The 25,095-nt window shown below is 40.0% G+C and overlaps 2 protein-coding genes across 3 annotated transcripts; one reads left to right on the top strand and one right to left on the bottom strand.

Annotated features, from left to right (window-relative positions):
• Positions 1 to 182: 182 nt before the first annotated feature.
• Positions 183 to 19,318, bottom strand: LOC109518963 (lisH domain-containing protein ARMC9). The gene is made up of 26 exons (XM_019875160.1): positions 18,686 to 19,318; positions 18,458 to 18,583; positions 18,122 to 18,292; positions 17,112 to 17,267; positions 16,929 to 17,021; positions 15,945 to 15,969; positions 15,537 to 15,694; positions 14,819 to 14,917; positions 14,448 to 14,483; positions 11,798 to 11,832; positions 11,598 to 11,709; positions 11,395 to 11,487; positions 9,907 to 9,997; positions 9,259 to 9,382; positions 8,996 to 9,135; positions 8,787 to 8,863; positions 8,524 to 8,598; positions 8,234 to 8,324; positions 6,703 to 6,755; positions 6,113 to 6,211; positions 5,648 to 5,757; positions 5,028 to 5,197; positions 4,539 to 4,644; positions 1,640 to 1,868; positions 908 to 976; positions 183 to 302 (listed from the first exon to the last, which is right to left on the bottom strand). Exons 1-26 carry the CDS (start codon positions 18,758 to 18,760, stop codon positions 183 to 185), a joined length of 2,733 nt encoding a protein of 910 aa, XP_019730719.1. The 5' UTR covers positions 18,761 to 19,318.
• A 236-nt stretch (positions 19,319 to 19,554) lies between these two features.
• Positions 19,555 to 22,276, top strand: LOC109519125 (DNA-directed RNA polymerases I, II, and III subunit RPABC3). Of its 2 annotated transcripts, XM_019875476.1 has the most exons (7): positions 19,555 to 19,752; positions 20,124 to 20,210; positions 20,518 to 20,601; positions 20,793 to 20,886; positions 20,994 to 21,077; positions 21,713 to 21,934; positions 21,982 to 22,276. In XM_019875476.1, exons 2-6 carry the CDS (start codon positions 20,138 to 20,140, stop codon positions 21,828 to 21,830), a joined length of 453 nt encoding a protein of 150 aa, XP_019731035.1. In that variant the 5' UTR covers positions 19,555 to 19,752; positions 20,124 to 20,137; the 3' UTR covers positions 21,831 to 21,934; positions 21,982 to 22,276. The 2 variants fall into 2 exon arrangements, with proteins under 2 accessions (XP_019731035.1, XP_019731036.1); XM_019875477.1 differs by lacking the exon at positions 21,982 to 22,276 and having other exon boundaries at positions 20,130 to 20,210.
• The last annotated feature ends 2,819 nt before the right edge of the window (positions 22,277 to 25,095 follow it).

Genomic DNA, 25,095 nt, shown 5'->3' with positions numbered 1-25,095 from the left:
CACGCTCCGCAAACATTAGTTGGCATGCCTGAAATGCTTTGCTACTTCCTGCTTCTGATTGGGGTTTAATCAGAATTCCCCCTTCGGGGTTTGCTTCTACAAGTCCTGAATTTGTCCTAAATGGATAACATACATGTTGGACATGGTCCTTGAAATTTTTTTATATGTCCTGATTAACATATTCACGACAATTCCCGTTGATCTGTGAAAACGATGTCGGGGCTACTTTTCTCTAACTTTCCAGTGGGTGTTACTGAGTTGGTTTTGTCGGCCTGCTTGCAATCCCAGAGATTGAATCTCCGCTGATGACGAGAGAGAAATGAAAAATTAAGTAAAAACGTTCAGGCTTTGCTAGTCAGTTAGTTTGTCCATTACTATATACAAACACGGTACATAAAATAAGAAATGTCGGCCGTGTTAGCGCCACAGTTGCTGAGTCAGCCCTTGATGATGTAATGTGATTGAGTCACTTTGTAACATCAGTTTTACTTGATGCCCCTCTCACTTGCCAGGTGGGATGCTTAATCCTTCTGAGCTATCAGTAGCTCGCAAAGTGAGTGTCGTTAGCCTTCATGGCTTGAACTCAATCACTGCCAGCCCTCCCAGTTTTATGCTGTTGATATCGCTGCCTGTCAACGGTATTGGAGGAGGGAAACATTTAAAACATGCAAAGTAGTGGCCCCCTCAAGGACCGGAGTTTGACACTTGTGGTCTAGAACGTATCCCTCGTGGAAAATGGGAGCTGCACTGTATTCCTTATAAAACTGTTACATCAAGCATTTGTAAGAGTAGATTTGGGGGACGAGTGACAGTAAAAAAATTTTCTCCTTGTCGAACACTCATGTGAATGAACATACTGTATTTGTGTGGTGTTCATTTCTCATCGTTTTGAGTATATTATGCCTACCTCGACTTTGCTGTCTCGCTCCGCATGGGGAGCTTGAAGAGCACGGCCGACTGCATTGTTGAGGTTCAGCTTGGGAAAATGTGGGCGCCAGACTATACGCAGTGTTTCTCTGAAGGTCTCCCGGCTCAGGAGTCCGTCCTATCCTCGGCCTGCTTGCAAACCCAGAGATTGAATCTCCGCTGATGACGAGAGAGAAATGAAAAATTAAGTAAAAACGTTCAGGCTTTGCTAGTCAGTTAGTTTGTCCATTACTATATACAAACACGGTACATAAAATAAGAAATGTCGGCCGTGTTAGCGCCACAGTTGCTGAGTCAGCCCTTGATGATGTCATGTGACTTAGTCACTTTGTAACATCAGTTTTACTTGATGCCCCTCTCACTTGCCAGGTGGGATGCTTAATCCTTCTCTTTCTCGATGTGCTGCACAGTTGGTACAATGCTCACCTTCTACATGACCCTTGACCTTGACACGTGACAGCAATCTATTTTCTTAAAACCTCTGCTTCTTCATACCGTACTTGATTACTGATACTCTGAGGTAGCCATCAGCGGGGTGGATCATACCACACTTGCTACTACCATATTGGTTTGCGCAATTGTAGGAGTTTAGAAATGTGATTATAGTTGTGTTCAGGATATTTAAAAAAAAAAAAAAAATCTTTGAAACAGATTTCCAAATTCGCCTCACGCTTAACCCGATCTGGTCGAACACTCATGTGAATGAACATACTGTATTTGTGTGGTGTTCATTTCTCATCGTTTTGAGTATATTATGCCTACCTCGACTTTGCTGTCTCGCTCCGCATGGGGAGCTTGAAGAGCACGGCCGACTGCATTGTTGAGGTTCAGCTTGGGAAAATGTGGGCGCCAGACTATACGCAGTGTTTCTCTGAAGGTCTCCCGGCTCAGGAGTCCGTCCTATCCTCGGCCTGCTTGCAAACCCAGAGATTGAATCTCCGCTGATGACGAGAGAGAAATGAAAAATTAAGTAAAAACGTTCAGGCTTTGCAAGTGAGTTAGTTTGTCCATTACGATATACAAACACGATACATAAAATAAGAAAGGTCGGCTGTGTTAGCGCCACAGTTGCTGAGTCAGCCCTTGATGATGTCATGTGACTTAGTCACTTTGTAACATCAGTTTTACTTGATGCCCCTCTCACTTGCCAGGTGGGATGCTTAATCCTTCTCTTTCTCGATGTGCTGCACAGTTGGTACAATGCTCACCTTCTACATGACCCTTGACCTTGACACGTGACAGCAATCTATTTTCTTAAAACCTCTGCTTCTTCATACCGTACTTGATTACTGATACTCTGAGGTAGCCATCAGCGGGGTGGATCATACCACACTTGCTACTACCATATTGGTTTGCGCAATTGTAGGAGTTTAGAAATGTGATTATAGTTGTGTTCAGGATATTTAAAAAAAAAAAAAAAAAATCTTTGAAACAGATTTTATTTCTACGTACACAAATGCATGACAGCAATGTGGAGTAGTGGTTAGCATATTTGCCTCCCAGTTGAGTGGTCTTGGTTCGAATCTAGGCTCAGGCCCTTCAGTGTGAAGTTTGCCTGTACTTGCTTGAGTTTTCTTTGGGTATTTTGTTTTCTTCCGAAATTCCAAAACCATGATTTTGAATTTAATCAAAGACTAAACTGCACAAAGGTGTGAAAGCGCCTCATGACTGAAAGGCGACAAGTGTAATGTGTATCTTGGGTGGCTCCATTAAGCCACACCCCTAATGGGTAACTGGATTATTATTTTTTTAATCAAAGGGCATATTCATCGGAAATGAACCTGGTGAAGCTATCCAATGTCCTTATAATTTACGCTCAGTTTCTCTACTGTCCAGTGTACAATTGATGACGCAACTGTATGTCTACATAACAGAGGTGGGGGACTCGATTCACATGGCTTGCACTTGAGTTAACTCAAGTTGCTGATTTTATAACTTGCGACTTGTTTGGGTAAAACTTAAGTCTGACGTGACATAGACTTGGCATTCATGACACTCCACGCCATGACTTGACAAGTTATTCTGTTTGCATTTGAAAAGTACTGTTTTTGAAATATAATGTGTCTTTTGTTTTGAAAGAAAAGTTATTATATGTTGTGTCATGTGCAACCCCGACCACCACCAGTATGTCCCGGCCAATTCCAAAACCATGATTTTGAATTTAATCAAAGACTCTAAACTGCACAGAGGTGTGAAAGCGCCTCGCGACTGAAAGGTGACGAGTGTAATGTGTATCTTGGGTGGCTCCATTAAGCCACACCCCTAATGGGTAACTGGATGTGTGAAAATTGCATACATAACTTGCAGAAACATGAAGCGAAGGTCCAAATTCTCATCGGATATGAACCTGGTAAAGCTATCCAATGTCCTTATAATTTCCTGTTTTCTCTACGCTCAGTCATCTGTCCAGTCTACAATTGATGACGCAACTGTATGTCTACATAACAGAGGTGGGGGACTCGATTCACATGGCTTGCACTTGAGTTAACTCAAGTTGCTGATTTTATAACTTGCGACTTGTTTGGGTAAAACTTAAGTCTGACGTGACATAGACTTGGCATTCATGACACTCCACTTTGACTTCACGCCATGACTTGACAAGTTATTCTTTTTGCATTTGAAAAGTACTGTTTTTTTAAATATAATGTGTCTTTTGTTTTGAAAGAAAAGTTCTTATAAGTTGTGTCATGTGCAACCCCGGCCACCACCAGTATGTCCCGGCCGGAGATGATAGCTAAGCTGCCTAGTTGAGCAAGAGCCATCGAGGAAACTCCAAAGGTGCCTCAAAATCCCATCATGTCATCTTGAAATCAGTGTTTTGAAGCTTTTTAACATGCTCTCCCCATGAAGTATCTTCTCTCTCAAATTGTGTGAAAGTTCCACATAGCAGACATGTTTGTTTGGGTTTGGCCGCTGCCGCGCGCCTGCACAATGTGAAGGAAGGGGAGACTGAACACTACATTTGCACACAGGCTGGTCTCGAGTGGCTGCAGGCTGCAATGTATGTGCAGTGGGTGATCGATTTGTGTGATGGGCAATGAAAGACATTGCTTGACATAGGGTGATCATGCACTTCAGCTGATTATGATCGTGGACGATCATTCGGAGTACCACTTAATACAAGACATTAAAAGTCCATTTTCCATAATATGTCCACTATAAAAACAAAACACATCAGAACTATGGAATATGCCCTTTGATTAAAACAAAAAATAATAATAAATAATGATGAATGTGGGGCAAGCAAGCATTGGTTGGACTAAAGAATGTACAGTCCATATTTCGTGGCAGGAAATAATACTGTAACGTGACCCCAAATCCCCGACCAATATACTTACTCACTCTGCAAATTGAAGTATGCAACTAGAACAGAGCATCCATTGTCTTGGAACTTGTTTCTTTCAGCAAGTGAAATTGCAAATAGTTAGTGGTGAGTTTCAAGTCTTCCTCTCAGAAGGGAAGACTTATTTATAGCTGTCTTCATAGACCAGACAATTATATTAGAAGACAATATAAACGTCTCGAACACAAAATTGCTTTAAAGATCAAACCACCACACCAATTTCCATTTATGGTTCATTGTGTGATCATGTATTTTTGCGTCAAGTTACCTATCAAAACGTCCATTGTGTCTCTCTTGGAAGGTTCCTTTCCTGGCTCGTACCTCGTAGGATTGATCCAGATCAGAAGCCTTGGCTAGTCGGCTGTACTGTGAGTCTGAATGTTTGAGCATTTTGTTTGTGAAAACCGTGAAATGCAAAGATGATACAATATAAACTTTCTCAAGAACAGCATGGCAGTAGTAGTCAAAAAGCAGACTTGCACTTTTTCAGCAACTCATTGCGATTCAATTTTGCCCACAGCAACACCTAAATAGTGATCCTCTGATGTCAAAGCTTACCTGCAGGTCTGCAGGCATACGGATTTGACTAAACTCTTTGCGGACTGAACCCCTGCAACCCAAATGACTGCAGCACAAAAGAAAAGCATGGTTTGGGCCAGTTCTCGTCCATTCTAAAGGTGCTCATCGAATTATGCATTGGTGTGCCCTGAGACGGCTGTCATAGTAGTTGATGAAGTACTTGCAAGGTTCTACCCACCTGGGCTGTGGCGCAGAGAGTCAGCCGTTCGTGGGCGATTGCCAAAGCTTGTATGAGGTTGAGAATCGTTCTTGGATGGAGGGGAGTTTCCCTTCTCACTTCTGTGTCCAAGGTGAGGGTTTCCCTCTTCTCTGCCACCTACGCCACCCTGGCTGCCTGGCTGGTAATTTCTAGACATGGAACACAAACACAGAGTTCTGATGAGTATTGGAAGAAGCCCCATCATCAGCATCAGTTACTACAAGTCACCGCATTACAAGTGCTGTCCTATAATTACTCCTAAAAAAATCATTTCTTCGCAGTTTCTTTCAATTGCGTTTTATCATTTATTTCAAAACACAACCTGAAAGAACCCAGGCAGTCTTTTATTTTAAACTATATTGTGACCCCATTCCTTCTCTGACCCACTGCTCTCGATATCAAGATTGGAAAGTTAGAGTAAAATAGACAATGCGATCATTGTCGCAGTGACCTCTTTGGTCTTTATTATTGTTGCTTTACTTCATTGACCGATCATATGTTTCGACGATGCACTACTTGAGGTTCTTTTTGTGCTCATGTCATGAGAATTAAAAAGTAGAGCAACTCACACAACATACACATTTGATCATTTCACTTACGCGAGATGAGTGTTACGATGGGAGCTCGGGGTCACCGGTCGCTGTAGAGGTTCATCAATGCTTGGTTGATGCTGCGCCGTCATCTTCACTTTGGGGAGGTTGGTAATAATCTGCACAATCATTACACAGGAAGCTTTTGTTTCAAAATATAGATTTGGCAATTTCAAAAATGAAATTGCCTCCTTTTGTTTGGTGCACCTCTCAAGATCCCAATAAAAAAAAAAACACACTTTTTGGAAAAAACAGGACAATACTGGGTTGCTGATGTTGAAATTTGTCAGTGTCTGTAGCTCAGTCAGAAGGATCAGGATTTGATCTGCTTATGCGACGGGACAACCAAACCCCAGCTGTTAGCATGCAAATTTAAGTGTGCAAGTACGACTCATGGACTTGTGTGTTGTTACGGAATCGCTGTCGAGAATGCCATTGTGTGCATGCGCGCGTTTGTGTGTATTTTTTGCTTACACCCAGGTACTCTGTAGTAAGCAGACTTTCCCCAGACAGCTCGCTGGGCTTTGGCTGAAGAACTTCCTCTTTATCTCGGTCCGACTCTATTAAATCTTCCTGTCACAACATAAATCACACAGAGTGAAGTATAATACCTGCTGTTTTTAGTCTGCATTTGGTAACAATGTGAATCCAGAAATTGACTCTTGACACTTAGGCCTCACTGAACACTTTTTTAATGAGCAGTTGTAATAAAATCTGTTTCCTTTAGAACAAGTTTGCACAACATTTGTCATTAATATTTCCCCAAGTGGGGACAATTGACATGTGCGTTGTGGGTACAAAGCATGAAACACACGCTTATCATTGCCATGGTTACCACTGCAATCTGGAAACACACACTTCCGCACAAACAGGATGACATTCAAATGTCTGTGCCTTGTCAAGATTACAATTGTCTGTCCATGTTACAAAAAGGGCAGACTAGACTTTTTGTCTCGCCTCCTAATTTTCTCTAATGTGGTAATTCACCTTTGCTCACCGTTGTGTGACACGATGTCTAAATAGACGTGTAGCAGTAAAGTGTAAAGCATTAACATCAGACTTACATCATTGTCATCCTCGTCCTCTTCATCGTCCGACTCTGGCCCTTCTTCCTCCACTAGATGGAACACAGCATTTATGTATTTAATGAAGAACAGTCCCAAATCAACTCATATTTCTAACTTCCACTGGGAATTGAACAACTAAATTACAAAACCTAGATCTTGTTGAAAGGAACATTCAAGTACAGTAGATTGTTGTTTTCATTACATAGTGGACTATGTTGAGAATAACCCAATGATCAATGAAAATCAAAATTATTACTCCATGGAGGTATGGATTCAGAATCATTTTCAAAATAAAATGGGAGAAATCACTTCTGTGGAAGTTTCTCAAGAGAATGCAAAATGAGGCTCAGTGGTGCACGGGGGCCGCCATGTGCCTGCATGCAGTCCCTGCAACGTCTCTCCACAATGCAGAGGATTTTCTCCGGAGGGATCTCCTCTTAGACCTGGCTCAGGAAAGTCAACTCTTGTGGTGCCACATGTCTCCATTGGATGGAACGAAACATGGGGTCCATGCTGGACTGGGTTCAGGTCTGGGAAACGGGCAGGCCAGGTCAGAGCACCAGTGTTTTTTTTTCATGCAGGAAATGCTGACATACTCCACTCCAGTCCAGTCAGAAGTATTGCCATTCATAATCTTTGGTTTGCACATATTGTCACACTACCTCTACTGATATGAACATGGGCAAAATTCAAAAATGACCAAAAAGTAAACCAGAAAGGATGAAGATGGGCTAGGCGAGGTACAGTATGTGGTCTCCACCTGCAGAACCATTCCTTAAGAGGGGTTGTATTGCCTCTCATTTCCTCTTCTCTTTCTTTTCACAACAGTAAGTGAAATTTATTCATAATCAGTGTTGCTTCCAAACCGGACAGGCTGATATCCCAGACATGTGACTGACCTGTAGTTACATTGTAACGATTGTACGTTGCCTTTATTTATTTTTTTAGCACTGTGTGGTAAATAACTTGTTGATTCTTCATCTAATAAAATATTGACAATAAAGCCAAATTGACCAATAAAGACTTATTGACTTATAGACTTATGCTGTAGTAAATGAGTAAACAAACCTTCAACGTATATTCACTGACCTGAGTTGAGCTGTTTCATGATGAAGCCAATTTGTCTGTGAAGATCTGGATTATCCTCCTTGCAGAAGCAGCGAAGGATCTCTTCCACACTCTTCACACATTGACGTAAAAGACACCTTCAATTAGGTTATGAATCAGACCCGAGTAACGGGTAAGCAAAACACAACACGTGCAATTGCAAATATCTTCAAAGACAACGAACATCTACTCAGGTGTGCTGAGACATTAAAAGGAAAGGGAAAGGCTAAGTCAGCATCCTGCTGTAACGATTGTACGTTGCCTTTATTTATTTTTTTAGCCCTGTGTGGTAAATAACTTGTTGATTCTTCATCTAATAAAATATTGACAATAAAGCCAAATTGACCAATAAAGACTTATTGACTTATAGACTTATGCTGTAGTAAATGAGTAAACAAACCTTCAACGTATATTCACTGACCTGAGTTGAGCTGTTTCATGATGAAGCCAATTTGTCTGTGAAGATCTGGATTATCCTCCTTGCAGAAGCAGCGGAGGATCTCCTCCACACTCTTCACACATTGAAGTAAAATACACCTTCAATTAGGTTATGAATCAGACCCGAGTAACGGGTAAGCAAAACACAACACGTGCAATTGCAAACATCTTCAAAGACAACGAATATCTACTCAGGTGTGCTGAGACATTAAAAGGAAAGAGAAAGGCTAAGTCAGTATCCTGAAAGCAGGTGAAAACATCTCACGATCGCACCATTTCTTTTGCTTCCTGTCTCACAGAGGGGACACACAGGATGCTGTACAGGGCTCCATTCACATATGGAAGAATCTGGAGAAAAAAGACAAGACAATGCAGATGCATCTCCGTGTGCAGAATGATCGGGTTGACAGTTGCACGCAAAGAATAATGAAACAATTTAAAAGGGGGAAGTTTGCCTTTGGAAACATCTTATTGTCACGCACGTGCGCGCACACACAAAGCCTCACACACACTTTTCAAGGAAACATATGCATCACCTCGTGGTTGTCATGTCCGAGGAGGTTAGTTAGAACTTTGAGCACGTGTTTGGCATTTTCTGCACACTTCCTTTTTCCTGCATAAAGACAACCATGTAACATGTACACTTTACGGTATCAATGACTGCTCTAGCATAGTATTTTTAAAAACATACATAGAACTGCAATGTCTTGGCTCATGTACTGTATATTTTTGCATGTACCTGTACCTTTTGTTCGCAGGCACAAATTCATGAGAAGAGATGCACAATATTCCAGAGTGTAGTCGCTCAAACAGTCGGAGTCATGCAGTTCATCCACCAGCCAGCCAATCAGATCATCTTCGATCATGGCTGTCTGCTGGCTCCTCCTGACAAACAGATGCAGTGACCCAAATGGTATAATATTATTACTAATTTTTGTGTTGATGGCTGTAAAATGGCTGATTGAGACATTGTTATCTCCGTGGTGCAGTTTACAAACTCTCAATTACATGAGACTGAGTTTCTGCAGAGCCACCAGCACATTCTCTCTGGTCAAGGAGTCCTTCTTCTCCTCCCGGAGTGTTTCCATCAGGAGTTTTAGAAGCAATGGGATTTGGGAGAGGTAAACTCGCCCTGTAAGTATAAAAATAACACTTGTCACATTTACCTGTTTGTCTCTGTGGGGTAAATATCAAAACTCTTGAATTTGACTTTTTTTTTTTTTTTTTAATGGGGTCCCATTTTGTTTATGTTCAAGAGCAAAAAGTTCCTTCTATTGCTGAAGAATAAGGGTACTTCATCTTTTTTATTTTAAAGCTGTTTTTTATTTGCTGTGTTTAGTTGTATTCTATGATTGGGAAACAATGATGTTTCACCACTATATCATTGCTCAAACTTTTGCACAGCACTCTACATTAAACCACAAGTAAAAATATAAACCAATATTAAAAGGCTTGCCTTTGAAACACATTTTTTTTTAAAAGACATAAGTCTTGCACAATAATCTTATTGGTAACCGTTTGAGAAATTCTGTGTTGTATGTCAAAGGTCCCATAAATGGCCAGGACATTTCCTCACAACCTATTTTTGTTCAACATAATTTTGATTCCTTTCACACACCCATAACCAAACTGTAATGGGACTTCCTTGACACTTACCGTCTGCAAAGGAGGAAAATGTATTGATGAGACGAGCCATGTACTGCCGCACCATTTCGTTCTTTGAAGATAGTAAATGAAGCATCGTTTCCTACAGAGACAGGATATGAAGTGGTTTTTTTTTTGTTGTTTTTTTTACCGTAAAATGCTTTGAGATGAAGTCCATATTCAGCCATCCATACATCCTTTCATTTTCTACGGCTTATCTGGGGTCGGGTCGCGAGGGGCAACAGCATTAGCAGGTATGCCCAGACTTCCCTCTCCCAAGTCACTTCTTCCAGCTCTTCCCGGGGGATCCCTAAGCATTCCCAGGCCAGCCGGGAGACATAGTCTCTCTAGTGTGTCAACCACGACAGCCCCACAACACCCAGAGCCTTGAGAAACTCTGTGCGGATCTCATCCAGCTTTGCCACCTAGGAGCTTTTTAACCACCTCGGTGGCTTCAATCCCAGAGACATGAGAGCCCACTTTAGAATCCCCAGACTCTGCTTCCTCTCAGGAAGGCAGGTTGAGGCGGTTTTCGAAGAATTCTGTCCACCGACTCACAATGTCCTGATTTGAGGTCAGCATTGCCCCATCCATACAATACACAGTGTTAATAGTGGACCGCTTCCCCCTCCTGAGACGGCGGATGGTGGACCAGAATTTACATGAATCCGTCCGGGAAGTCGGCTTCCATGGCCTCACCAAACTCCTCCCACGCATGAGTTTTTGCCTCAGCGACCACTGAAGCTGTGTTCCGCTCGGCCAACCGGTATCCATCAGCATCCTACGGAGCCCCACAGGCCATAAAGGCCTGAGAGGATTCCTCCTTCAGCTTGAGGGTATCCCTTACTGCCGGTGTCTACCGGCGAGTTTGGGGGTTGCCGCCACGACAGGCGCTGACTACCTTACGGCCACAACTCAGATCAGCGCCTCACCAATCGATGTGTGGAACATGGTCCACTCTGAGTCAATGTCCCCCGCCTTCCCGCGGGACGTGGGAAAAGCTCATGGATGAAGGTCCAGCTACCAAGCTGTCGCCCCCACCTTAAGGCCTGAATCCAGAGGCGGGCTCCATTGACCCGCATCTGGGCAAGGGAAAATGCTGTCCAATTTTATCTTTCATCATAAGGGCTCTGTTAGCTGTGCTTTGTCTGGTCCTTCACTTCGGATATGTTTGCCATGGGTGACCCTGTCCTAGCTGGTGATGGGTGAGAGGCTGGGTACACCCTGGATACTGTTGACAGCTAATTGCAGGCTCAAATTTTTTTCGAGAGTAAATTAATGCATACTTAGGAAGTAAAAGAAAGGGGCATTCCACAAACTTTGAAGCAATGGCTTGTATTAGTGATATGCCAGAGAATGCCGCTCGCAGCATTATCTCTTTTGTTGGGTTAATGGCAACAAAATTAATCAGCCTTAGCATTTGACATGAGACAACAAAATTTCTTCAACATTTCATAATAAATGAGCAAAATACAAAGGGAATTAACGATAGGGTGCCACCTGCTTTGTGCTGTACTGTTCCAGTAGATCGTTGCTTATGTAAGCCTGAAGTGCAGTGTCCCTCTGTTCACCGGGAAGTGAGCGAGTAAGTCTCTAAAAATGACAGTTTTGGAAAGTCAATTTGACTGGCTGAGTCAGCCATCTTGAAACAGCAGTGCACAAATAAAAGTAGTAAAATTAGGTCGAGAGGAAAATGTACAAACCCAGCGGAGAGCCTGAAGCAATAGGGACCTCAGACGGTCTGATCCTTCAAGCAGGTCCTTTTTTAGCTTCACATAATCCAGAGAAGGCAGCATTGGCACTTCCCTAGATCTGCTGTAGATTGTCAGAAAAGCCATCCAAAATAAATGGCATTAAAAGGATGGCAAAATGAACCATAATTGTACAAGAACTAAATACTTACTATGGTGCAATGGATGCTCGAAGTATTGAGGAAGCCTGAAGGAACAAAAAAAAAGTATATTGTACTTATTACAAGTTTATGCAATTATTAGACAAGCAAAAGTTATCACATTTTAGTATATGCTGTCCTACTAATCACCAAATGCTTCAATCATTAGTAGTACATGGACATGCTTACATCATGCGTGTGGCACATGCTCAATTCCCAAACTTTTATTTCTGTTTGGAAACATACCCAATGCGGAAAAGTGGGATAGGATTGTTTGAGTTAATGGAGAAGAGCCATCAGACTGCCGTTAATATTTTGTTATGGAAAATAATACCTAACAACAGCAAATTGTAATCAGAGATGGCTTTATGTGTCCATGTCCTCTCACGTATTTTGACGTGGATTAAAAAAAAAAAAAATTTGCTTTTTTTCCCTACTACATCAGGTATTTTTTTTTCTTTTAAAATTTGACTTGTAAAAGCTTGTGCAGTACGGATTTTCCCAGTGTTTTGTAATATATACAGTAGCTATGAGGTTTCATCCAAAAAAATAAATAAATCCACCTGTTGCTGAAACTATAACCTCAATTCATAAATAGTACTATATATCATTTTATTTATTATTATGATGGTGAAAAACTGATGTGCGAGAGCAGTAGTTTTCAACCTTTGATGAACACCCTGTGAAATATGTTTTCAGCAAAGTACAGACCGACAGACAGACAGACAGATAGATCGATAGAAAGGAGGCAAATGCTGTGATCAAACACTTTTTTTCGCATGGATACTACTTTTTGAATATATTTTAAAATCTCACGTACCCCCCTGAAGTGCATTCATGTACCCACAAGGGTAGACGCACACACATCAAGAATAGATGACTTGCATCTCTGATTTAAAAGAAAAGTAAACATTTGTTGACCAGTGTAATTGTCACCCAAGTATGGTCTGAAATTAATCCCGAGAAAAGTCACTGTTTTATTTAGGACATTAACAAAAATGCTTTAGATTAAATCAATGATATCATAATTTTACTGAGCCTTGAGTGAAACAATGTTGGTAGAACAATGAGAACGGTAGCGTGTAGCGGTTATTGCAGACAGTTATCAGGCTGTTGTCTTAGAATTGCTGAAATGGTTTAAATGCACAATAGAGTAAACTTCAAAACTCAAATTCATAGGTGTCAAATTCCGTTCCTCCAGGCTCTGATCCTCACCATGATAACTATCCTGATCATTTGAATCAGGCGTGTTGGGAGGAGGGAAACATCTAAGACATGCAAGATAGCAGCCCTCAAGGAACAGAGTTTGACATTTGGGCTCCAGTTGGATGGTTCCCCAAAAGCATGAAATGGCGGAGGAAGTTTATTCATGACCTTTTTTTGTGTAGGAAAATTGAATATGGAGGTTTTAGGCCTATTTCATGGCATATTGTAGGAAGTGTACATGTGAATCAAAAATGTGAATGAGAAGCAAAATGACATATGGGATGCTGTGTTGTGTTGTTGTGGCTTTAATCGAACCATCTCTCATTTCATTTGAAAACTGAGCTTGGTCTCGTTACATTTTTCCATATGCACAAAGAGACTCAACCCAGGGAATACGAGGTTTACATAAGCAGTAGCTATTCTGTCATGTAACATTTACTATCTTGTAAATCCATTTATTATTCATGTTATTGACTTCACTGACAGCAATGCTCCGAGTTTCCCCTCACATGTAAAACGCAAGCAAAGAGATAAAACAAACTGACCATTATTATCAATCATGGTGTTAACATTTGTGCATCGCCAACGTACACTGTTGCTTGTCTCTGTGTCGAGAAATGTGTTCCAGACTCATTCGGAAGGGTCCATGAGGATGCATAATCTTTATGGACAGAATTTCTAAGTGCAGTCAAGGGGTTGAGGGGGATTTGTTTGGTGGCCTCAGTATCAGTAAACTAGACTTTCCCCCATACGAAAATGAAGACGTTTTTACGCCAAGCGCACGTACGCCTGTCTATTAAAATAGGTCCCTTGAATTTGAGCCACTTAAGCAGCAAGGTTATCCATACTGTACATTACATCATACCAGAAAGTTAACAAAGTAAAGCTGTTATTTTACATAGTGAAATGTTAAGCTTCAAGGTGACAGTCATGTGTTTTCTCCTTTTCAATAAAATGTCACCAAATAAATGATAAAGTTAAGAACCAAGACTGTTTTCGAAAAGTGCTCCTGGTGCCTCCTTAGAGTGAGATAGAAATGTTTTGCATCAAAAATCCTTTTGTTTATGAACTAAATGAATACTGTGAAAAAAAAGGTAAACGGAGGAATATGAAACAGGTACAAATTGTGAGGAGAGTTGGTGGAAGCAGCAATCCATCATGGAGCGGGTGACTTTCAAAATGAGGTGATTCTTAAAGGAAAGCCTGACTAATGGGATCTTAAATGTTCAGTGAGGCCCTTTCAAAGGGACAATCTAGCAGGATCTGGAGACAAATGAGAGCAGGGAGGGATGGACACAAATCATTTTGAGAGAGTTATTTGCTGTGAAGGCAGGGTACGAGATGTGGACGAGTGGAAGAGGACACAATGAGACAGCAAGGGGAGAGTGAGACAGTAAGGGTGGATTAACTCAGCAAGAGGTGATGTGAAATAAAGACGAAAGCACGAGAAACTTACATAGCCATCATCATATGGACTCATAGAGTAATATCCCTTTGGGGACAACAGTGTCATACACGCAGAAACAGAAACAGAGAAAAGGTGTTCAGTTCAAACAAAGTCTGCATTTAACAGTTTAACATCTCAAACAGTGTACTCATATCTGAATTGATCACAGTCAAAATCACGGCAGGATTACTACCCCTAAAAAGAAAACTGCATACAATTGCCTGCAAATCATTTTTAATACATTCATTTGACTCATTTGTTAATTTGTTTCCAAATCCATTTTTATATGACTCTCATCAGAACCTGCAACATATCATGGTTGGTCATGGATCTAGTGGGAAAGTGGAAAGTATAAGATGTAAAAAGGTTCTTCCACTCACAGTGCCAGGCCGGGTTAGGTCAGTCGTCAGCACCGTGCTCTGCCTCATCTGGCTGCTAAACAGGCGAGCACACACACTCTGCAGGTACTCGGGCGATATCTGCAATAACATAACAGGCCCCCTTGAGTTTTGAGAGTACAATAGTACTTCAACTTACAAGTGCCCCCGCATATGAGTTTGTCACAAAAGAGCTTTCAATCCTCAATGTTTTTTTTTTTTTTTTACCTTAACTTGTGAGGAATGACTTGAGCTTTTATCTATCTCTGTGTGCTGCCATTTTGCCTTGTGCTGCCACTTCCTGTCGACTGAAAATGACATCACAGTGCCTTCTCAAATAGCGAGGCAGGCCCCTCTTGGGGTGAGCGCGTATGGGGCGATGCCAGAGGGGACATGTGTGACCCCATTGGACATTTTTTTTTTTTTGCACTAAAACAAAGCGTAATTGCACATCCACTTCAGTAGGTGGCAGTGGCATATTCATTGTCAAAGTGTGCTGAAAGTATTTGCTTTAAGGTGTAGCATTTTTCCAACTATTTTGACTCGTAATTCAAGGCACCAATGTATATAGATGGCCGTAATGCCATTTTGTAAACACCGTAGGTATTTCTATTCACTGTATGTGCACACATATTTCTTTCATTGTCACTTTTAATATAAAACTTTTAGCCAGTATTACATTTTATGTTGTGGGCATGTGTGAATTTGCAATTAACGTTACATTTTTTCCGCTGATTGTGGCCTCCAACGAGTCAACGAGCTCAGCTGTGATGCCAATAAGCTGGTAGTAGTCTGCTTGCATCTTGTTGAACTTGCGCATGTAGCTGGCGGAGCGGCGCTCTGACTCAACCAGCTGTACATGGAGCTGCTGCAAGGCTTCTGTGCAAAGTGGTGGGGGGGGGGGTGTTTCACTGCATACACTTTATGTAAACTTAGGGAGCACAGCTGCATAAGTAAAATAGCTTATTTTCCATCCATCTATTACACGATCTTAAACATGCACATTAGACACTTTGACTTGGTTATGGAACAAGGGACATTTAGGGTTAGTGCATTTTTATTAAGTTTTGCAAGTTGGTCTCATATTCATCACCAAAGACATCCAAAGTAAGATCAGAAAGGCATTTACCTTTTGAACTCTTTCCGCCTTCCTTCTGTATACCGTCTGTTAAAGAACACACCTCAACACTCATCTGGCCATTCATTCAACATATCTAATGTGTGTCCATTTCCCTCGGTGTGACATAAAGGTGCGTAAAGAATATATGAGTTGTGAGTCACAGAACGTCCTACATCCTGTTTGAAGCTAGCACTGGCCTCACCAAGACAATTTGTACAGGATTAAGACAATCCATTTTATAGTGCGAAGGCAAACTGGTGTCAATATGTAATTGATACCAGTGGGATGGGATTGTTTGAGTTAATGTAGGGAGGGTTGCATTTCTTTTGAGAAATTTTTATTGACCAACACCCTTCTATGCGCAAACACAGCTGTCATGCATGAAGTGACATGCACATTAAAGTGGACATCTTCCAGTTAACTTCTATTTAATGTGTTTACAGAAGCATTTGACACATCAGCTTTGTGAGTGTTTACACAAGGAAATAGATGCGTCAGATGAGGTAAATTTTTTTGGGTTATACTGTATGGAGGGAATTTTGTTTTTCCTTTGAGCATCACTTGAGATGTTAGTGTAACTATTATATACCAGTACATTACATTAACTTATGAGAAACGATTGCTATCCTTCAGTTGATCCTGGTGCTCTACTAAGTTTTCTGTAGCTGTAATACTTAGACACACAAATTATCCAGGGAGTGTTGGTTTAACATGGAATGGCCACGCTAGGACGGTTCAATTTGTTAAGCAATAATTCATGTTCACAAACCTTGACCTTGAATTCCTCAATAAATACAATTACCCTAAAATTGGACGGTTTGGTTTGTTAAGCAATAATTCATGTTCACAAACCTTGACCTTGAATTCCTCAATAAATAAAATTACTCTAAAATTGGCACCTGGGGCACCAAATTTCCTTTTGGCAGGGAAGTAATAAAAATACATATCAGATTGAATCAATGATTTCCAATTTTAAATGGCAGAAAAAGATACATATAACGCCAGCAGCCTTGGGCAGTTTGGTGGTTTCATTGTCACAGACACAAACTCTTTAAGTTTGTTCTTCAACTTTGGTATCCAGGTTTCCTATAAAAGACAGTTGTTCATTAAAAATGCACCTCTGACAGGTCATTATTATATTATAAACACCAATGTTACAATAATTTAATTAAGAACCTGAAAGAGATCCTTGAAGAAGGGATGGGTGGTGGGGTTGGACACATAAGGCAGAGCATAATAAGGCAGAAACTCTGTGGTCTGACTCAGTGCCCTTCCACATGTCTCCAGGTATTTTTTGAAATAAGAAATTCTCTCTGCAAACTCCACCTGGTCCTAAAGAAGGTGTCAGATTCTGTTAATTCATAAAAATCTTAAAATAAATTTGATTTGAAAAGCCACTTGCAAAGCACTCATAAACCCATATTATATATAATACTAATAGTATTATAAATGTTTCTTGGTCTGCAAGTATTACCAAACTTGTTTTGAGGTGGCAGTCCTGTCTCATGCAAATAAGTCAATGCAGTATACAGTCAAAAGCATCAATTGTATTTTCACTCATGGAGGCTGCACTTCACCACCAGTCTTGGTTATGTCAGCATCTTGTTATTTTGACTTCAAAATGGCGCCGCGAGAGTGGCTGCCTTTCCAGCAGCTCCTATATTTTGTTGTTCTACTTCTTCCTTTCATAACTTTGCTGCTGTGAATTGGGAATTTCTCCATTGCGAGACAAATAAAGGTCTTCTTATCTTATCTTATCTTTTGGTAGATTTAGCAGTGGGGGCAATGTGCAACATGCTTCTGAATAGCACAGCTTGGTGGACATGTTGAGCAATTGACACTTATGTGCTGTCAGGATCCTACAATATAAACAATCCCTCCTTCCATTTTCACATCTCCTTATTCTCACGAGGGTCGCAGGTGTGCTGGAGCCTATCCCAGCTGTCTTTGGGCAATACGCGGGATACAACCTGAACTGGTTAGCAACCAATTTTGGGGCACAGATAGACAAACACCCATTCGCACTCACAATCACACCTAAGGACTTTTCAGAGTTCAATCAGCCTGCCATGCATATTTTTGGACTTTGGGAGGAAACTGGAGTACCCAGAGAAACCCATTGCAGGCACGGGGAGGACATGCAAACCATGCTGCCCCAACACAATATAAATCAGCGAAATACATACTTGTCTTTCAGGTTGGCTTCTCAGTGGGTAGATGGTAAAATGGATATAAAGGTAGAACTCCAGCTTTTGGGCCTCAGTATCAGTTTTAACGAGATGAGAAGGAATATTCTCTGTCCACAACTCAAAAAATACCTTGAAGTCCCCTTCATTGAAAGAACTAAGGAGGTCTTTCTGCACACAGAGATGGGGTTGGAAGGGAAATCATTAAGACGTCTGAAATAAACAATATAAATGGCGATACACAGTAGCACTTGACCCATCTTAAAACAAAACTGTTTAACTTGTCATTTTACAAACTCTTCAAACCAATTTAAATGGCTGAATTTTACATTTTACCTGGACGATGTGAGTCTTAACGTCTCTCAGAGCATTTCCTTGAGGCTTGGACACAAGTTTTCCTTTATTCTTGCACTCCTTGTCAAAACTGTTAACTGTGGTATCAAACTGTTCAACCTTAAGGTACTGCGGTCGAAAAAAAAACAAGCAATACAGGTCAATGAATGCTATATTTTGATACAAGGGACACGTTGATTTATTTAATCGGATTGACAGATTTATTCATACCTCCTTGATCATCCCAAGAAGATTGGCTTCAGTGGCTAAAATGTCCCCCATTTTGTCTTCCTCCCTGAAACTCATGTGAGTATCCAGAACTTTTTAACCCTTACATGAAAAGCAGCTTTTTGCAGTTCTTGGAAAAGAAATGCTTCTATTTTTCTACTTAAGCATTGGTTGATTCCAACGTGTTCAGTACGTCCTGTAAAACGCACCACAAGTTCTACAATACCGCTACCGGAAAATCATAATTTGAAAAATAAAAGCAGTGATTGAATTAAAGAGTTGAAGGCTGCACTACGCAAACAAAGATCACACCCCATTGTATTTGGGTTTTAATTCATTTCAAGTAGGTGTGTGTTAGCATCTACTTTTTTCATTCGGCCGATGAAAATGAAGCGAACAAGTAGTAGCTATTCGATGATCTGCTAGCCGCAGCACGAACTGTTTTCCAGCACAGCGGATCTACACTTATTATTGCCTTCTCCTATTCTCACCTAAGTTAACATTATAACAGGTGCCGGTATTCTCGCTCCAAATGTCACAATCCAATATCAATTTTAATCAAAGACTACATCATTTTCTACAGTACATCGATATTAGCGCGAGATCCATTAGCTAGCAACCGTACACAGAAGAGACGCTCACCACATAGCAACCACAGTGTTGTGGCAGGAAAGTGGAAGTAAATGTCGTAAAACGATGTTGAACGTCGTCGAACTCTTTGTATTGATGTATTTTATTTTACTGTCAATGCCATAAGCACGATATACCTAGATTTCTTTTTTAAAATAAAATGTATGGAGGTGAAGATTTCATTATCTTGGATATGTTACAACATTCATTTAAAAAATAACAGTTTACAGTATAAGGTTCGCCGGAAGTAGATGATGTGTCAAAGGTTGAGCACGTTGTTTGGTTTGACCGCCACACGGTGTTTTGAATGAATGACGAGTTAACTAAACAAGAATTTAAGTGCAGACTGTAATTACACTATTTGCAAGAACCCGCAACCGAGTGCGGTTAAATGCTGGCTGTGCACAACATACATAACTTAGTACATTAACGTACAAGAGGTAAGGTTCGGGAAATGGGCGTACAGCCCGCTAACGCTATCAGATAGCATGTCACATTTTTGGGAAAATCGAAGTTTAAGTTCGCTTTGAGAACGACTTTCTCCCCCGCACGGGATGTCTAGTAGTGCCAGATTTAAAATATTTTTGACTAGCTTCGACTAACTAGCGAGTTCACACACTTTCTACTCAATGATGTCTTATCAATGGTTTTTCTTATCTTCTTATTTTATGTAATTTTCTTTTGTGAAAATGCCGGCACGGTATTATGTCATGAAGTCGGGACATCGGCGTTGTGTATGCAATTGCGCCCCAACTTTATAGTATAATTGTTGTAAACTGTTTCTGTCATATTTTTGTATTTGTGTGGGCAGAAACAGATTAAGAAATGGCTGGAATCCTGTTTGAGGATATATTCGACGTAAAGGACATCGATCCAGATGGCAAGAAGTTTGACAGAGGTGTGTAATGCCTTCTGTTCAACATTACATTATGCCCCCGAAACCACATTGGAACCGTGATTTTGCTCCCTCAAGTATTGTATTTGCACAAATAAGTAATTTCCTCACAGTTGTAATGTACTTATCTACTGTATCAAATAACTCAACAAACCCTCCTTGTGGACGCAAGTGGAATCCAACTAATGGCCCCTTTTCAAATCATTTTAGTCATTCTTTATTTTGCTTAAGATAAGATATCCTTTATTTGTCCCACACTGGGGAAAAAAAGTGAATCTAAATGACTTGTATTATTGACTATTTTCCACAGTGTCTCGTCTACATTGTGAAAGTGAATCTTTTAAGATGGACCTCATCTTGGATGTGAACATTCAAATCTATCCAGTAGATCTTGGTAAGGTCTTACATCTTTGTACTAAAGCAGTTGCACCATTTAATTGGTTTTAGTTGCCTAACAAATTCATGAATTATATCAGACCTAATGCTTGTAGTAAGGCAATTGAAAGCATGTGTGTCGTCAGTCTGTGAAGCGACACGACAAATACAGAAAAGTGCACAGTAAAAATCAGTGTTCATCTCATTAAGGTGACAAATTCAGATTGGTAATCGCCAGCACATTATATGAAGACGGAACGCCAGATGATGGGGAGTACAATCCTCAAGATGACAGACCATCTCGGTAAGTTTCAAGTACTAATGCTCATTGACACATTTGTATTTAAATGGTATTTATTTGGATTCATGTACATAATCTTGAGGTTGAATTTCATAGTTGTAATTTTTCAGATCAGACCAATTTGATTATGTGATGTACGGGAAGGTTTATAAGATTGAGGGTGATGAGACTTCAACAGAAGCTGCAACACGCCTGTGAGTGATTTTTTGTTTTTTCTTTTCTCACTTCATCTGCCTATTCCATAATAAGTTTTAGTATTTGAATTGTAATTAGTCTGTATTCTTTAAATATGGTGAAGCATTATAAACAATCATATTTTAACACTCCATAGTACCAGTGTCAAACTGAGTCCCAGGCACCTGGTCTGGCCGACCACATCATGTTATGTGGCCTGCTTAAGCAAATTATGTGTGTCTACTTTTTCTTTATTCCTAAAAGCTGCATGAAAATTGCCAATTCACTTTACTTTTACTATCGTGTGGATGTATATTGCATGCATTTGTTTGATACCAAACCCCTTTTTATAATGAATTGAACAATTGCTTAAATGACTTTCATTCACTCTTGATTTCAACACTAGTTATCCATCAATTTGTTGTGTACTCGTAATAATAGGATGAGTCTGTTGGACATTTATATGCTGTCACATTCATAACGGCCCATTGAGGGAAAACCAAAACTACAAAAATGGAGTGGACATCCCTGCTCTATCACATTATTTTAACATCTGTTGTGTAATTATGAATGTTTTCTTCAATGGAACGTGTGAGGAAAAGAGCAAAGTTCCTTTCTTGAATGTACAATAATTTCCCGCCCTCTCCACTTTCAGCTCTGCCTATGTCTCTTACGGTGGCCTCCTCATGAGGCTGCAGGGGGACGCCAACAACCTTCATGGATTCGAGGTGGACTCCAGGGTGTACCTCCTCATGAAGAAACTGGCTTTCTAAAACTCAGCGCTCCCCTCGTCTTCTCATTGTTCCCACTGTCACATTCTACATGAAAACCGTACTGAACCGAATGCAGTGATAAATTGAGGTTACATAGGAGTACTGTTTCTATTTTATATTTACAGATGAAAAAAAAACCCTCTTTTTACAGATGAAAAAAAAACCCTCTTGAGAAATGGACTAGTAATTTAGAGAATTAGACTGTGATACTTAAGAACTGCTCCAACCCCCTTTTTCTATTAATCTGTAAATAGATTCTATACTCTGTGTGTATATCACACACACACACACACACACACACACACACACACAGACACACACAAAAGGGCTCTTTTTTTTTTAGACACTGTACATGTGAATCAATTTTGTGGTTTCAGAATTATGGAACAGTAATGTTTGCAAAAAAGCATGCTGTGGTTTTGGGTTTATAAAATTGCAATTTTTGATGGTGTCTTCATTATTTTAGGTACACTGTAGTAAAACCGCAAAACAGTGGCAAGAAGAAGTGGATGAGGGTTTTGGAATTACCTGGATGTCTGCATAAATTGATTATAAAATATGATCTGATCGTCATCTAAGTCAAAACAGCCACCTAGTCTTCTTAAACTAATACCACACAGACAGATGTTTTGTTTGCGTAAGGAGGAGGGGGCATTCATGTACAGGTAAATATTCAGAGCGCAGGGTGGAAAAAGTATGCTAGATGCTCAATTTATTAGACCACCTCCCAAGTTAAAGATTTTTCTTTTTCCGTAATAGTTAAAACACCAGTATGTAGAAGCTCTTCAACCAAAGTTATATTTTTAATGCTAAATATAACCGTAAATATTCACTGAAAAGCATTTTTCCTTTATTAAAATGTCAGTTATTGATTTGTTTTCCAGAAGAGAAAAAAAAACTAGATTGTGGTTTAATTTTACGGGTGATCATTTTACAACTTATTGGAGAAACCTAGTGAACCGGCTCAAGTGTGGGTAGACAGGTGAATTTTTTTTTTTTTTTTAGTAAACCGTCAAGATCTTACTAGAATTGAAAGAGTCTGCATTAAAGCTAGATTTGTTAGAGCTAGGGTTCATGCTAAGTTTACCTTTCTGAATGTACTTCTGAACTAGTTGATCATCCTGTAGTTTAATTTTAGCATGGGTTTGCTGGGGCTGCTTAACACATTTCCTAGCATGTTATAGTTCCTGACCACACAATTAACACACACAACAAAGCTACTGCAGCAAATTCAAACACTTTGCCCTGAACAGAATAGAAATAAAATAGAAAAGTCTGTTTGTCATTGCACAATGCACATTAACGTTGCAGATTCTACTGCATTAAAAATAACTATTTTCTTGAGATAAAATCAATGATCCATGTGTATTTAGCAACCACTCTCATCTTAAATAGTGTCACTTGAGCATTTAAAATGTTTTTGGCTTGTTGTGCTAATTTGAGTATCAGAAATTTAGAACATTTGTTCCCAAATTGTCAGAGGACCATTTATACCTCGGCATTCTGGAGCCTGTTACTCTGAGAATAGTGGACACTCAATCGTCAAAATTTAATTAAGGGTAGAACTGAAAGAGGGAGGGTGTTGTATGGAATTTCAGCACAATGTCACATTGGTAATGGATGTCACAGGATGGTGACGCCATGAGGAGCATTGCAAAAGACTCAAGACATGACAGCACAGACAAAACCTTGCATACTTTGCACATTTAAATGCGATGGCGGTCTTACTCCTATGGTCGACTCTAAAATGTTCCTATCTCCCATTTTTAAATTTAAGCACGCTTTTAACTGTCAAAGAAAAATTAAGACATAAATATATTTGACTTCAATTGGGTGTATTTTCACAGTTAGTTTCCTAAATGAAAATTAAGTTCTCACAACTTCGTGTGAGAATATCAGATTCGATTTTAATGTAGCTGACGACAGTGTTTCAGTACAGTATATGCACCTTTTGGTGATTTGGGGAGTGGTGATGGTGCTGTGCAATCGGTTATTTGGCTATTTGGACTTAACAGTGATCGAGTAATTTTTAAAAGTCACGGGTCATTGAGGTTTGGAAAGTTTGTTTGTTTGTTTTTTCCTACATGAAATTGGTTTTAGCTCTATGACGAAATGTTTCCCCGTATTTCGATGTTTGGAATTCCACAAATGATGATCAGTAAACAACCGTGTTGACTTTGCACAACTTTAAATTCTGGTAAATCAAACACAACAACTGGGAGAGGGACGATTTTCATGTTGGGAAACCACACATGACGTTTGAAAGTTTTGTTTAAAACTAGTTTTTAGAGGCACACCTTAAACTGTCTGCGAGGTGAATCCGAGTTTGTGATTGGTCGAGATGAAATAAGATACCCGGAAGTTAAGATTCCAGGATTAAAATGCGCAGGAATGGGTTGGCTGCTTGTGCAATCTTTTTTCTCGTAAATGTGCTGTCAGTTCTACTGGCCGAACCCTTGAATACAATCAGGCACACACTTGGCAGCTAATAGGAGAAGTAGGTGCTTGCCGACGGTTAAATACATTTCCTGTGTCCCACAGTAGTCAAACGCACTGGCTCTAATTGGAAGCACCTCCTCGAAGATTAAGTTCACTGCGCTGTTTTTGTGGAGATGCTAAAATTTAAATATACCTGCGGAATAATGAGGTTTAACACTAACAGTGTATAGCACAGCACATCACTATGGATCATGGACGGAAAAAGAAGCTGACGTTTTTTACCATTGGACTCATCTTTTTGTTGACCGGCATAGAATATGGTAAATATCTTTTTGAAAATCCTATATAGCTATTAGATATATATGGCGTTAGATTGCATGTTAGTCTTTTATCTTTCAGTAATTGTCGATAACCTGATCACATTGACCCTATCTGTGTATGTTTACGTTATGTGTATAACAGAGTTCGGTACATCTTGACAGCAAAGATATGATCACTTTGATTTAACATGTTTGAGTAGGTGTATCTTTTTAAAATGTACGGAGACTGTACATTATGTACTGTATGTACTTGTGTTATAATTATAGCTGTCGTGAAAACTTTAGCGAAATAGAGCATGTTCTTATTTTGTCGGAACCTCAGTTACGGTTTTTTGAGCCTGCATGGAAACGCAAATCTCAACCTGATCTTAAACGCACTTGGATTTTATTTAAGATTTTGGTTTGTTCCTAATAGTTGCCTGCAACATTTATACTTGTCTTTTGACTATTGTCAGTATTCTGTCGAGCATAAGTGCCTAACGATTTATTTCCAAATGTTCTTTTTT

The sequence above is a fragment of the Hippocampus comes genome, unplaced genomic scaffold, assembly GCF_001891065.2.
Source record: "Hippocampus comes isolate QL1 unplaced genomic scaffold, H_comes_QL1_v1.1 scaffold132, whole genome shotgun sequence".
In the NCBI taxonomy this organism is placed as follows: Eukaryota; Metazoa; Chordata; class Actinopteri; order Syngnathiformes; family Syngnathidae; genus Hippocampus; species Hippocampus comes.
The sequence above is the reverse complement of the archived record's forward strand: the minus strand, read 5'-3'. Positions and strand labels throughout refer to the sequence as shown.

Bases quoted from the DNA above. Each gene is read 5' to 3' on its own strand.
- LOC109518963 (XM_019875160.1), bottom strand. From the start codon at position 18,760: ATGAGTTTCAGGGAGGAAGACAAAATGGGGGACATTTTAGCCACTGAA. The intron at 11,488-11,597 runs GTTTGTACATTT...TGTCATTTTTAG, and splicing joins TGCTTCAGGCTCTCCGCTGG to AGACTTACTCGCTCACTTCC. The intron at 303-907 runs GTAGGCATAATA...TCTCGTCATCAG, and splicing joins AGCGAGACAGCAAAGTCGAG to CGGAGATTCAATCTCTGGGA.
- LOC109519125 (XM_019875476.1), top strand. From the start codon at position 20,138: ATGGCTGGAATCCTGTTTGAGGATATATTCGACGTAAAGGACATCGAT. The intron at 20,887-20,993 runs GTAAGTTTCAAG...GTAATTTTTCAG, and splicing joins CAAGATGACAGACCATCTCG to ATCAGACCAATTTGATTATG. The intron at 21,078-21,712 runs GTGAGTGATTTT...CTCCACTTTCAG, and splicing joins ACAGAAGCTGCAACACGCCT to CTCTGCCTATGTCTCTTACG.